At 41.0% G+C, this 14,723-nt stretch overlaps 1 protein-coding gene across 1 annotated transcript; it reads left to right on the forward strand.

Annotated features, from left to right (window-relative positions):
• Window positions 1-1,177: 1,177 nt before the first annotated feature.
• Window positions 1,178-13,673, forward strand: LOC103175371 (tyrosine-protein kinase SRK3-like). Its single transcript, XM_007888378.2, has 8 exons — window positions 1,178-1,647; window positions 4,028-4,149; window positions 6,272-6,435; window positions 10,091-10,256; window positions 11,822-11,980; window positions 12,069-12,241; window positions 13,181-13,340; window positions 13,429-13,673. The coding sequence occupies exons 1-8, from the start codon at window positions 1,178-1,180 to the stop codon at window positions 13,671-13,673; spliced, it is 1,659 nt and encodes a 552-aa protein (XP_007886569.1).
• Window positions 13,674-14,723: the final 1,050 nt, after the last annotated feature.

The raw sequence follows: 14,723 nt of genomic DNA on the forward strand, positions 1-14,723 counted from the left end.
TCTGTTCACCTAGCAGTAGGAACCCGGTTGATAGTCGATTGACGGATCGATTTCTGGGATAATAATTCCCTCAACAACAACAAAATAATAATTTGGTCACTCAATCCACAAATTTAAATGTGGCGGTCAATTGCGCACAGCAGTGTCCCACAAACAGTTGTGGGTTTAGTGACCACAAGTTTTGCCCACAAATATACAGTCAATGCACTTTACAGTATATTCTGTGAAGCACTTTGAGACGTCTAGAAGATGTGAAAAGCGCTATATCAAATGCAAGGATTATTTTTATAACTGTTTGTGGGACACTGCTGTGCTGCCATGTTTGACCCCAAAAATATATGTAAATTCACTTTACAGTATATTTTGTGAGGCACTTTGAGACGTCTCAATGACGTGATAAGGCGCTGTATCAAATGCAAGGGACTGTATCAAATGTAGCAGGGACTGACCCATAAACAGCCTTGAAATGAGAAACTAATTTTATCTGGGGGATTATTGGCGTGGATATAAGGAAAACTTGCTTATCTTTTTCAATGATACCATGGGATCTTTAATGTCCACTTGAAAAAGCAGATAGGACCTCGGGTTAGCATTTCATCAAAATCAGCATTGCAATGCATTGCACATGCTATGCACACTGGAATGAAGTGTCAGCCTAAGCAATATGAATTCAACGTCCTGATGTAGGGTTTGAACCCACAACCTTATGACTTAGAGGTTGGACCAACTGCTAACTGAAATAGACTGATGTAGGTTTCTTATTTCATAGGAAAGTATGTCCTTTTGAACATACGCACCATATATAGAGGGCATAAACCATGGTTTGCCATGCAGAACACATGTATAAAGATAACTGTGGAAGAAGTAAAAATCTAAAACATGGAGTTTTGCGATGAAATTCAGTACCAATACAATGTTTCTTTTGCAATTAACTTTCATTGTATATTTATACTCTAAGCTATAAATTCTTTATCATTGACATCATCTTGTTTACTTATTTTTTAGAAAATGACAAGATTATTCCAATACACTCTTGAAAACCCACATGAACGTTTCCCTTTGAAGTGAGAGAGGCACTTCCTCCCTTGAACATTAAACCTATCCTGAGAGAACTATTAAGAACCGGTAACTTCCACTTGCAAAGTAGTTCTGCTATTGCATTATCACTGTCAACAGCATGGCGGTCCTGTTTTGCAATTGTTTCAGCTGCCCTCAAAAAGATAATTTCATCCTGGAGGATGAAAATGTTGAGAAATCAACAGAGATGGCAAGGCAGACAGAAAGTGACGTTTCTCTTTCCAATATCAACAGGATCAAAAAAGAACCACCAAGTGTCCTGAGGAAGCCCATTGAAGAACAACCATGTAGCAGGACAGCAAGCCCAAATATTGGTCAGAGACCTAAAGGATTGTGCTCACAGCACCTTCTTGGGTGCTGCGTAGTCCAGTTTGATTATGTGGCACGAACAGGAAAGGAGCTGAGTGTGAAAAAAGGAGAACGCCTGGAGATTCTCCACAAGGAAATAGATTGGTGGTTTGCTCAAAAGCTTTGCAGAAGTTCGAAAAGTGATAAGAATCAGAAAGAAAACGAACAGGGATTTGTGCCTGTTCAGATCCTAGCCAGAGAGGAGAGCTTAGAAGCAGAACCGTGAGTATTAACTCCAGATCGACATAATGGGGCAATATCACCAATATAATAGGATTCTCTTCTAACTCCAGCTATTCTTCCTTGTAGTAAGATGGATATTTGTGTGACTGGAACCAATGTCCTTCATTACATAATGATTCCCAGGTGGAACCTTTAAGCCATGTTTCACCATAGGTTTTGTATTACTTCAGGAATGATTGTTAAAATAACACAAAAATAAATTGTAAAGTTTTAAAAGTACAAGTTTAGCACAAAAGAATATGATTTTCTTTTAATTGAGGCTCAATAGAAGGGTGATCAGGGACAGGATACTCGTTTTAAGAAACAGCTTGTGTATGGCAGGATTGATTTTCTGTAAGGATGAGACCAATGGGATAAGAGACATTCATCAGATCTTTTAATAATAATAAAAAACTTTGCATTAGATATAGCACCTTATCACATTGTTGAGAAGTCTCAAAGTCCTTCACATGATATACTGTAAAGTTTATTTTGTGGGTGAAATGTGGCAGCCAGTTTGAATAGAGCAATGTCCAACAAACAGCCATGAAATAGCAATAGCAACTTTATTTTAGGGATTTGTTGGCTGGGACACTGGAGAAACACCCTTCTCTTTTCAAATAGTTCCATGAGATCTTTAACATTCACTTGAACAGGCAAACGGGATCTCAATTTACAACATCTCATCCAAAATATATTCTTGTGCTGGTAATATTCTTGTGATGAAAAGAGAAAGGAGTTTCTCTTGGTGTTTGGTCAACAAAACCCCAGCTAAAATGGATATAATTATATAATTATAATTACTCCACATGCCTGATAATAATTCCTCAAGAAAAAAACAATAATAAATTGGTCATTTCAAACCACGAATGTTTGTGGGACACTGCTGTGCGCAATTGGCTGCCGCGTTTTGCCACAAATATACAGTCAATTCACTTTACAGTATATTCTGTGAAGCGCTTTGAGACATCTAGAAAATATCTGTTCGTAGGACATTAGCTAACACATAACTAAAATACAAATTAATGTATTGTTTTCTGATGACATGAAAACCAGGATCCTCTCCAAGTAACATTAGAGAAGTGGAAAGCATGACTGTCAAACAGAATATTTCCTTTACGCAAATGACAAATATCTAAGAAAAATACTTCCTGTTTATTGAATGTACAAGAATAGTATACTTTTAAAATTAATTTCTCAATAGTATTGATTTGTTATTTGCTTAACAAACTGATTAAATTCTTTTATTACTTGAGCGACATATCCAAGAAAATATGCTTTGTTATTTGGAGACATAAAGTGAATCTAACTGGAACTTCCGCAGCATCCTGTGTTTCACTTCCTGTAATGTGGTTGAAGAACTATTGTGCTAAATTGTGGTCAGCGTGATGTTAAAAAAGCATTTACAAAGATGAACTGTCCTGAAACCCAGATCAGTGGTATAAGAAAACTCACAGAACCATGTTCACCCAAGTTGGTCCGCGAAAGGGATAAAACATATTCAATTCTACTCACTATATTCATTTTCTTTGTGTGCTGGTAATTTTTATGGCTGGTTTACATCCTATGAAAATGGCAATCTAGGCACTGAGTGCTTTGAAAACTATTAGCTTGGCCCAGTTTCTAGCAGGTAGTCAATTTGCACGCACCAATATCCACAAACAGCGTTGAAAGTGAGTGTCCGTTCTTTTAATTTGGAGGTTTGTTGGCCAGGACAAAGAGAGAAACTCCCTTCTCTTTTCAAATAGTGCCATGGGATCTTTACCATCCAACTGAGCAGGTATGGGACCTCAGTTTAATGTGTCATTTGAAAGACATCACCTCTGATGAGTTATGCACCCCTAGCACTGCATTGAAGCGTCAGCCTAGACTGTATTCAGCCTAAAGTCAATAGACCAAAGTCTGATTTGTTGCTTGGCCCTAATTCAATCCGATTTGTTGGAATATTTTCTGGGTTGCATCTTTAGGTGAAATCCCAGTGTTGGATTTCTTGAAGGATCGAGGAGTGTTCAAGCAGAACTTTCCCTCGGGAGACAAAATTGATGATTTCAAGCTCATGAAACGAAAATTATGTTTGGTCTGTGAAAGAACCATGATTCATAGCTAAATAATCTTTTTGTGTTTATACTTCCTTGTATTCTTATTATTTGGTTGAACGTAATAAATCACATCATTCTATGGCCAATTTATCTTACTGAATTGGATGCAGATTTTACTGATGTGCTCCAATGTAATTGGCCAAGTGGATTAACAACATTCCAAATTGTGCAACAAAACTAAAAACTACACAATGAAGAAATGCATCCAATTACTCCATAGGTTGCACAATAAGCTGTAAAACTTCTGCTAATTACTGATTTAACATTTCTATGGATTGTAGTTGGTATTGTGGAGAAATGACTCGATTTGAAGCTGAAAATCAACTCCTTTCTCCTAATCGAAATCACGGCTCATTTCTGGTACGCAAGAGTGAGAGGATACAAAATTCATATGTACTATCAGGTAAGCAATGCTCAGCAGAGTATTTATAGTGACAATAAGCTGCCTTATATGTAGTATCATGAAAACAAGTGTTGCATTACATAGCAAATACTAAATGTCTCTCAATGATTTACAGGATACTTATCTAATTAAACAGTTCAGATGTTATTCATGAAATATGAGAGCAAAGCTGAAAATATCTTCATCAATTAACCATATTGACTGGTTTCCTAATTTAAATCCATCAGAAAATCTATATATAAAATATGTAGATTTGGATGGTGCTTTTTATATTTGATGCTAATCTCTTCCGGAGCTTCCAGAATTGAAATCAGTATGCATTCATATACTTACTCAATGTATACAATTGTATTTGGAAGTGAACTGCAGAATCTTTTTATTTGGAATTATTCTCCATTGCAAACCCAACAGAATTTCTGATCTGAGTGGTATTTTCAGCCTATCAAGCCTGTTTCACCTGTTTATTTGAAATTGACAGATTGTTTTATTATAATAATAATCCTCGCATTTAAGCAGCACTTTATCATGTCGTCGAAAAGCCTCAAAGTGCTTCACAAAATATACTGTAAAGTGGATTGACTGTGTATTTTGTGGGTGAAACGCAGCAGCCAATTTTGCACAGCAATGTCCCACAAACAGTCTGCTGTGCATTGCTTACCTGGCCACATTTTTTTTATTATGGATTACCCCTGGAAAGTGATTCGCCAGTCGACTAACAATCAGATTCCTACTTAATGCTAGATAAACTGAGGCGTGTGGAATAAGGAAACTTGCCTAAGATTTCGCCCTGTTCAGGAATCGAACCTGGGTCTTCTTGCTTGCGAAGCGAGTTCTCTAACCAATACGCTATAGAACTCCACTGTTATTCTCAATGACCCATCCTTTTGCCATATCCTTAATACCTCTCTGACTGAAATATCTGTCTATTTCTCTTTTAAACACCCTGACTGATTTTCCCTCCCCAGCTTTCTAGGGAAGAGCATTCCACATCTTCACAACAACAATTTACATTGTAAAAGGTGCAGCCAACAAAATATAATTTCTTGATTGAATATTTCTTGATTTATGCCATAGGAGGAAGGTGCAGAAAGTGCAGTAAAAATCAATAGATCTAAATAACAATATAATGAAAATGATAACCCTTGCATTTGATACAGAGCCTTATCACATGTCCTTGAGACGTCCTCCCTACATGAAAGGCGCTATACAAATGTAATTTGTTGTTGTTGTCTCAAAGCGCTTCACAGGATCTACTGTAAAGTGGATTGACTGTATGTTTTGTGGGAGAAATAACCACCTTAAGGCAAGTTTTGAAGGTGGGTGGTGGTGAATGGGCAGGAAGAGGAACTCTGGGGTGGAGTTACAGACAAAAGAGGAAGAAAGGCTCCAAGCTCACCCATAGATCAGGCAGGGGACAGGAGGCAGACTGCTGTTTGCTGAATGGCTGGAGAAACTCTTGTTGATCTGTCTTCTCTCTGTTGACGAGAATGATCCACCTGAAAATACTTGTGAGAATCCACTGAGTTCTCTTGGGAAAATGGTACTTGCATTTCAGTCCAAATACGAATAAATTGGCAATCTCATTCAGAGAGAGCCTGGGGTAGCTGATGAAATGTCATCCTGGTGCATTCCTGGTACCATTCAGATGTAAGTTTGAGGCACAACAATAATCATTATTCTCGACTTGTCAGTAAATTGACTTTTTGTTGGGTGCACTGACATTGGGAAATTCTCATTATACACCCACACTGACAGTCTGTAAACTTACCAATAACTGAAGATAATATGTGCTAATTAGAAATCTTTGTAATAATCTCCAATATGGAGGAGCAACTTTATATCTAACCCATTGTACAGATATGGGATTGGTTGATGCTAATTTCAAATAATAAAAATTGGATTTTCCTTGCATTAACACAAAAAAATCCACGTAAAGGTGGAATTTATACAATACAATTGATATTTCTTTGGTGCCTTTCACATCTGGAAGACGTCTCAAAGTGCTAGACAATAAATGGAGAGGGGAAAGATGACCAAAAGAGGTGGGCCAATAACCAATTTTATTGATTATTACATAGGAATTATTGATTAACTGCATTAAAAATATTTTTCTTCTTTTCAGCTAATGTAGAAAGAACAGTAATACATTCACTTATTTCACACAATGAAGCTGGCAGATTTTATTTGCACAGTGGTTCCGAGTTTGACTCTGTTCATGAACTCGTGGAGTTTTACAAAAACAACATGTTGTTTAGGGGTGTAAAATTGATGAAGCCAAGCACAAAGGTAAGTTGAGGCAATGATCTCTGCAGAATTCATTTTAAAATGTATGTTAATAGGGTGAAATTTGGAACATTTTAACAAAGATTTGGTGTGATACTTCCGATAGGATAGAGCTGGGAACTCTGTGTTTGGTTTGGATACTCTTAAGCATGGTGATGGGTTTCCGCATGTGTCAGACATCAGCTGACTCCCCCCAAAAAAATTCCAACAATTGCTAAAGTCCAGATGTGTAATGAAACATTCCCCACATCTACTTCCTTCACAGGATCACAAGATTATTTTGGATGAAGAATGTTCCGCATAATGAATTGATCCCATTTGTGATTTTTTTAAAAATTCACCATCTTGGATATTGGGAATGCCGGCTGGAGTTTGTTTTTAAATCCTAGAGGCAGTATTTACAGTACTCCCGTACTTTCTCTTACCCTCGCTCCTCCCCCTGGTTCACCACCCACCTCCGCTCACTGAAGAGCCAGGTGCGGGCCGTTGAATGCACCTGCCTCAAATCTGGCCTAACGGTCCACCGGCAAATCTGGCTGGACCTCTCAAAATCTACCGCTCCACTATAGCCTCGGACAAGTCGTCCTTCTACTCCCATAGCACAGAAACCGCCCTGGTCAAGGTCACCAATGACATCTTGACCATCTGCGACCAGGGCTCCCTCTGCTTCCTCGTCCTCCTCGACCTATCGGCCGCATTCGATACGATCGACCACTCTATCCTCCTCCACCGCTTGTCCTCCCACCTCAACCTTCAAGGCCCTGTCCTTGAGTGGTTTAAGTCCGACCTCTCCCACCGTCTTCATTTTGTTTCCACTAACAGCTTTTCCTCCAGCCCCCGCACTGTCTCGTGCGGTGTCCCTCAGGGCTCGGTCCTCGGTCTTCTCTTCACCCTGTATATGCTCCCCCTTGGTGACAATGTCCACAGACATAGGGTTAACTTACACATGTATGCGGATGAAACACAACTCTACCTTTCCTCCTCTACCCTCAACTCCACAACCACCGATGTCCTGACAGCCTGCCTGTCCGACATCGAGTCCTGGATGAGAGATAACTTTCTTCAGCTCAATGTGCGCAAAACTGAGGCCCTCCTGATTGGCTCACATCAGCGCCTCCGCACCTCAGGCGCTGACAGCATCAGCATCCAAGGCTGCACTCTCCACCTCTCAAAGCCAGTTTCACGCTGCTGAAACACTAGTCCATGCCTTTATCACCTCAAGGCTGGACTACGGGAACTCTCTCCTTGTCGGCCTTCCCGGCACCTCCCTCCACAAGCTGCAGGTCATTCAGAACTCTGCAGCTCGTTTACTGTCCCGCACCAGGCTTCGGGACCACATCACTCGCTCGCCTCCACTGGCTTCCCATCCCCCAGAGGATCGAATTCAAGATCCTCATCCTCACCTACAAGGCCATTCATGGCCTTGCTCCCTCCTACCTCTCCGACCTACTATTCCCCTACCTACCTGCCCGTACCCTCCGTTCCTCTGGCTCCGGTCTACTCCACATCCCCCGCCCAACCGCCCTACCATCAGTGGCCAGGCTTTCAGCCTCTCAGCCCCCAGGCTCTGGAATTCCATCCCCCAGTGCCTTCGCCGCTTCCTCCCTTTCCTCCTTCAAGGCCGGTCTCAAGACCTTTCTCTTTGACCGTACCTTCAGCTCCCCTCTCGACTCTCTACCCCCTCCTCGCTCCCTCCCTTCCCTCCCCTCACCCTGACCATTTCCCCCCTGCTCGGGTCCTGACCCAACTGTCCAGCGCTTTGGGACGTCCTCCCGACGTGAAAGGCGCTCTATAAATGAAATCTTGTTGTTGTTGTTGTATTTAAGTGCAGCTTTACAGGACACTGACTGTGTTAAGTCAGTATCCAGCTTTTAACTGTTTTCAAACATCTGAGTATAAAAATCCTCGGGCATAACACTGTGTCTATTTCAGCATGGGGGCAGTGTTTAGCTACATGGCCAGTCTGTAGCAAGAGTATCTCATAAAAGATTCGATATGATGTGAATTCTGTTCCGAATTGCCACAAATTTCCACCCCCTCCCCACCCCCACTGTGTTTTTGGACGTGTGTATTATTTAAGAAAGTTAAATGCCATTAAAGATTTCTGAGCAGCATGAATGTAACAATTGATCTGAGGTCTATGGATACAATCTAATACTGCAATTCCCAGTCAGTATGTTAAGAAATCAACGGACAAATTAAGAATTTTCCGCTATTCTGCGCTATCTTAAGTTTAAGACAAATATTTGTGTTGAAGCAGACAAGCTGGTCTTGTCTAAGCAGATGAGCTGATCTTGTCTACAGATTGTCTTATTTTACTTTTCAAATTCTGTAACTGTTTGGCCTTGTTTTTCGTCTTGAGTATAAAAGCCTTTCTCCAGAGTTGAGGACTTGAAGCTCAGTGTGGAGTCCTGTGGAGTCCTGTGGAGGACTGTGGAGTCCTGTAGCTCAGTGGTTAGAGCACTCGCTTTGCAAGTGAGAGACCTGAGTTCAATTCCAGGCAGAGGGCGAAACCTTGGGCAAGTTTCCTTACTCCACACACCTAATAATAATCCCTCCAAAACCAAAAACAATAATAAAAATTAGTCATTTTCAATCTATGACTGTTTGTGGGACATTGCTGTGCGCAATTGGCTGCCGCGTTCCCCCACAAATATACAGTCAATTCACTTTACAGTGTGTTCTGTGAAGCGCTTTGGGACGTCCTCCCGACGTGAAAAGCGCTATACCAAATGCAAGGATTATTATTATTATTATTATTATTGAAACAGACCAGTACCTGTGAGAGGAGATGTGGGAAGATTGGTAGGGTTTTAGAGGGTCACAGCTGTAGGTTGGAGCAAGACCATAAAGGGCTTTAAATGTCAGCGTAAGCATCTTGAACTCAATCCTCTGGAGGATGGGAAGCCAGGGGAGCTGAGCAAGGATGAGGATGATAGGCTAGCAGAGCCTAGTGCAGGATTATCATTATTATAAATAATAATAATCCTAATATTTTGATATAGCGCCTTTCTCCGGTCTCCCGGCCAACAATCCATCAAATAAATTGATCAACATTCACTTAATGCTGCTTGTGGGATTTTGTATGCAGAATAGCTGCCATATATATCTCCAAAAAACAAGCACTGTACAGTAGAATGCTTTATAATAAAAATAAATAATAATAATCCTTGCATTTGATATAGCACCTTATTACATCTTTGAGACATCTCAAAGCACTTCAAAGAATATACTGTAAAGTGAATTCACCGTATATTTTGTGGGCGAATCGCAGCAGCCAATTACGCACAGCAGTGTCCCACGAACAGTCATGGATTGAAGTGACCAATTTATTATTTTGTTTTTGAACGAATTATTACTCCTGGATTAGCAATCCACCAATCAACAACAACCAGGTTCCTACTTACTGGTAGGTAAACAGAGGTGTGTGGAGTAAGGAAACTTGTCCAGCATTTCGCCCTGCCAGGAATCGAACCCAGGTCTCTCGCTTGCGAGGCGAGTGCTCTAATCAGTGAGCTACAGGATTTCACATGTGTGTTATTCCTCTATGTGTAGTTTTCCGGTGTACCAAGGATAGTAGGACTGGAATCTCACCCCAATGTTAAATTTACCTAAAATGACAATGTTCTTCCAAAAACCTGCAAATGTTTATTAACAGAAGGAGCCAGTCTTTCGTCATTTGTCATATAACACTGTGGACGAGTGGGAACGGCCAAAAGCAGAATTCACTTTAGTGAGATGCATTGGGTCTGGTAGCTACGGAGATGTGTGGAAAGCAATATGGAATGACAGTGTACACGTTGCCATCAAAATGCTGCGAGCAGGTGATTATGGTTTTGGAAAGTACACACTTCAATTTATGTGGAACTTTATCAAATGCTTTCTGAAAATTCATGTAAACAACATCCATTGACTCTCCCATATCCACCACTTTAATCACCTTTTCAAAAAATTGCACCAAGTTTAACAAGCAGGTACCTGCCCTTCATAATTTAGAAATTGTGATCTTGGCATACAGCATGTTACATTGAATCCAAATGCCATTTTTTCCAACTTCGACCACGGTTCCCTCTGCCTCCTTGTACTCCTTGAGCTATCTGCTGCCTTTGACACTGTTGACCACTCTGTCCTCATCCACCGCCTCTCCTCTGACCTCAACCTTCACAGCTTTTTCCTTGACTGGTTCAGATCGTACCTCTCACACTGCCTCCACTTAATCTCCACAAACGGTTCTCCTCTAGCCCCCGCACCGTCTTGTGCAATGTTCTTCAGGGCTCTGTCCTCGGTCCCCTCCTCTTCAACATCTATATGTTCCCTCTTGGTGACATCATCCGCAGACATGGGATCAACTTCCACATATATGCGGTGACACTAAACTGTACCTCTCTGCCTCCACGCTTGACTCTAGGACCACTGCTGTCCTGACTGAATGTCTGTTGGACATCAAGTCCTGGATGAGAGCTAACTTTCTTCAGTTGAACATCAACAAGACCGAGGTTTTCCTGATTGGCTCCCGACAGCACCTCCACACCTCAGGCGCTGACAGCATCACTGTCCATGGTTGCACACTCCACCTTACTAAGCCAGTCTGGAACTTTGGCATCTTGTTTGACCCTCAACTATCCTTTCTACCTCATATGCATGCTATGACCTACTCAGCCTTCCCCCACCTCCACAACATCGCCCAGCTCCGCCACTGTCTCACACCACAGGCCGTCGAAACCCACATTCACACATTCACTACATCGAGGCCTGAATATGCAAGCTCCCTGCTTGTCGGCCTCCCCAATTCCTCCCTCCATAGGCTGCAGATCATCCAGAACTCTGCAACCTGTGACCTCTCCCGCACCAAGCTCCGTGACCCTATCATCCCTATCCTTCCCCGACTCCACTGGCTTCCCATCACACAGAGGATACAGTTCAAGATTCTGGTCCTCACGTTCAAAGCCCGCCATGGCCTTGCTCCCACCTATTGCTGCGACCTTCTAATCCCCTGCCATCCTGCCCGTTCCCTCCGCTCAGTGGGCTCCAGCCTGCTTCACCTCCCCCACCTCGCCCACCCCACCATTGGCGGGCAGGCCTTCTGCCACTCTGCCCCACCCTCTGGAACTCCATCCCGCAGTCCCTCTGCCTCGTCACCTCCCTTGCCTCCTTCAAGACCCATCTCAAGACCCTCCTCTTTGACCATGCTTTCAATCACCCTGTTTCCCCCCCCCCCACCCTCTCACCTTCCCAATCCCGACCCCCAGCTCAGGTCTGAGACTCCGACTGGCCAGCACCTTGGGACATCCTCTCGATGTGAAAGGTGCTATACAAATGTCATTTTGTTGTTGTTGAATCTACACTTGGATATTTTGCTGAAGAATCCACCATTATTATATATTTGCAGATGCAACAGATCCCAATAAATTTCTGAAGGAAGCGCAAATCATGAAAAACTTGCAACACCCCAATTTAATCCGCCTGTATGCTGTATGCACCAGAAAGCAGCCATTCTTCATTGTCACGGAACTGATGAGACATGGCGATCTTCTAAAATATTTAAAGAGTAAGTGGCTGATTTTCAGACAATTTTCAACACAAGGCAATGTTTTGAGGGTTGGGTCTTATCTTCCATCTTATTCCTTCATTTGAAGGGTATCATCTGCAAATTCCACAAATGATAGATATGGCAGCACAGGCCGCTGCTGGGATGTCACACCTAGAATCCAACAATTACATTCATCTGGATTTAGCAGCAAGAAATATTCTTGTAGGAGACAACAATGTTTGCAAAATCGCAGACTTTGGCCTGGCAAGATTGATAAAGGTAGGCATGGAATGTGGGGACAAGAAAAAGGAATTCACTGAGATTTTCAACGCACTTGCTAGCTATCGGCCTCTATTAGCAGTGTCATCTCTGGACTCCTCCAATGGCTAAGTGGGTAAAGGCACTACCCAAGTGGCTCTAGCCATACAGATTAGGTTAAACTCCTGGTATGTGTTGAGTTAATCAAACTTGGATGGGCAGCAATTGGAGTGTTACAATTAATTTTAACATCTCTAGGCTCACAAGGAGGAAATTAGTCAGAGAACTATTTAGTGATTCCTGCTGGAAAGTGCAACTGAATAGAAGACATAAGCCATTGAGAGCAGAATCTACCCTTCATCGTTAAATATAATGGCAGCACATTATTGCCAATATTCACATGAGGGCAAAATATCCTTGAAGCAGTGCCCCAGCAAGAGCCAGTCCCTTTCTCCAAAACATTTGTTATTTAAAAAAATTCATTCTTAATATTTTATCAATGATCATTGATTTCAATTGCTGTGCGCAATTGGCTACCGCGTTTCACCCACAAAACGCACAGTCACTGCACTTTACAGTATATTCTGTGAAGTACTTTGAGACATCTTGAAGATGTGATAAGGCGCTATATTAAATGCAGGGATTATTATTATTATTTCGTATGACCATAGATTTATAGAATGTTACAGCATAGAAAGAGGTAATTTAACCCATCAAATTTGTGCTGGTGTTTTGCTCCAAATGAACCATCTCGTCTAGCTGTGGAGACTGCTTGTACAGTGGTTTGTAGTAGAGAATTCCACATTCTTACTGCGCACGGGGTAAATAAATGTTTTCTAATCTTCCTATTAATTGTTCTTGCTATCATCTTATGTTAATGCCCTTTTGCTGATTTAGCTGACTCCACTTTGAAACATTGCAATGTGATAAAATGCTATAAAAATGCAAATTANTTTTTAGCAGGAAGATAATATTGCCATTCGATTCACTGACAAACTTCCGATTAAATGGACAGCTCCAGAAGTTGTAATGAACAGTGACTTTTCTGTGAAATCTGATGTGTGGTCCTTTGGTATTGTTCTGTACGAGATTATTACAAAAGGGAAAATGCCATATCTTGGTAAGTAGAGTAATGTGGCATCATTTTACTGATTGACTTTTCACTTTGGCTGAGACTTTTGCATATCAGAAATGTTCTGAAATTGCAGGAATGACAAATCGAGATGCCCTGTTCAAAGTGGCTAATGGCTACCGAATGCCATGTCCAGCAGGCTGCCCAGAACCTATCTACAATCTCATGAGAGAGTGTTGGAATGAAAATCCAGATGATCGACCATCATTTAAAACATTGAAACTACAATTGGAAGACTTCCTCACCATCAATTTTAGCACGTACACATTGCCCTTCTCAGAGGTGAATAAGACTTTAAATGAGACTACTACCAAAACATAAAAGCCTTCAAAATAAGATTTTTTTGTATGTTTAAAGTGAAATTTAAATTGCTCTATTATGAGTTGGTTTTGTATAAATTTCGTATATAATGATTATGATTTAACCTTGGATATGACAAGCTTTGTGTCACAAGGGACGTTTTAAAGTTAGTAAATAAAAGTTAGTACATGTGAAAAGAAGCAGATCTCTTTATTCAGTGCCACCAATCTACGAGATACTGTTAGTTTTCACATTAACTAAAATTAGACTATTGTCAGGGTTACCACTGAGGTATTGTGGGTTGAAGTAAATATTCAGAATTTAAAACTAATGATCATTTCGATGCTTTTTTTAAATGTGATTCAGTAATGTTTTATTTTGTACATTTATATCAAGATTTGGAACTCATATTCGAATTATAAAGGCAAGATTTAAGCGAGGTTTACTGTGGTGCCATAATATCTTTAACACCTAGAACAGATAATATAACATCTCAACCAAATGCATCTCTGACAATACAGCTGTGGCCCAGTACTATGTTGGAATGTCAGCCTAGTCAGTAACAAAGGGACATAGATATAAGATTGGTACAAGAAGAATGAAAGGGGAACTTAGGAGCATTTTTTGAGATGTTTGAGATTTATGAGAGGATTGTGTCTACGTCATTGCTTTCTGTTACACATTGCCATTGTACCTGCCACTAAAAAAAACAATGAATGTTGACAAGCTATTGAACTCTGGGTGGCATCACAGTTCAACCTGTTTTCATCCAAAGTCCTCACACACGCACCTTCTAGCAGGAATCATTAGATAGTGGCTTGGAGCAGAAACCTTGGTTGATCTTCCTCTAATTTTGGACCATTAACTCAAAACGTTGGTGTCTTTGAGGTTCACATTAGTTTATACTTCTTTCCCAAGTTTCAAATGATTTGTCAATGTATGTAGGGCAGAATACATAATCATGTGTTTTAAGCAGAAAATACATATTTTCATTTTTTTTCTCTCTCCAATTGGCCCCAAAAAAATTCTTGTGTCTGTGCTGGATCTGAATAAATCTGGATCATCAACAGA

Source organism: Callorhinchus milii, unplaced genomic scaffold (assembly GCF_018977255.1).
Source record: "Callorhinchus milii isolate IMCB2004 unplaced genomic scaffold, IMCB_Cmil_1.0 Scaffold2, whole genome shotgun sequence".
In the NCBI taxonomy this organism is placed as follows: Eukaryota; Metazoa; Chordata; class Chondrichthyes; order Chimaeriformes; family Callorhinchidae; genus Callorhinchus; species Callorhinchus milii.

Coding starts and splice junctions, on each gene's coding strand:
- LOC103175371 (XM_007888378.2), top strand. CDS start 1,178: ATGGCGGTCCTGTTTTGCAATTGTTTCAGCTGCCCTCAAAAAGATAAT. Junction 1,648..4,027: donor GAGAGCTTAGAAGCAGAACC/GTGAGTATTAAC, acceptor TATGGATTGTAG/TTGGTATTGTGGAGAAATGA. Junction 11,981..12,068: donor TCTTCTAAAATATTTAAAGA/GTAAGTGGCTGA, acceptor CTTCATTTGAAG/GGTATCATCTGCAAATTCCA.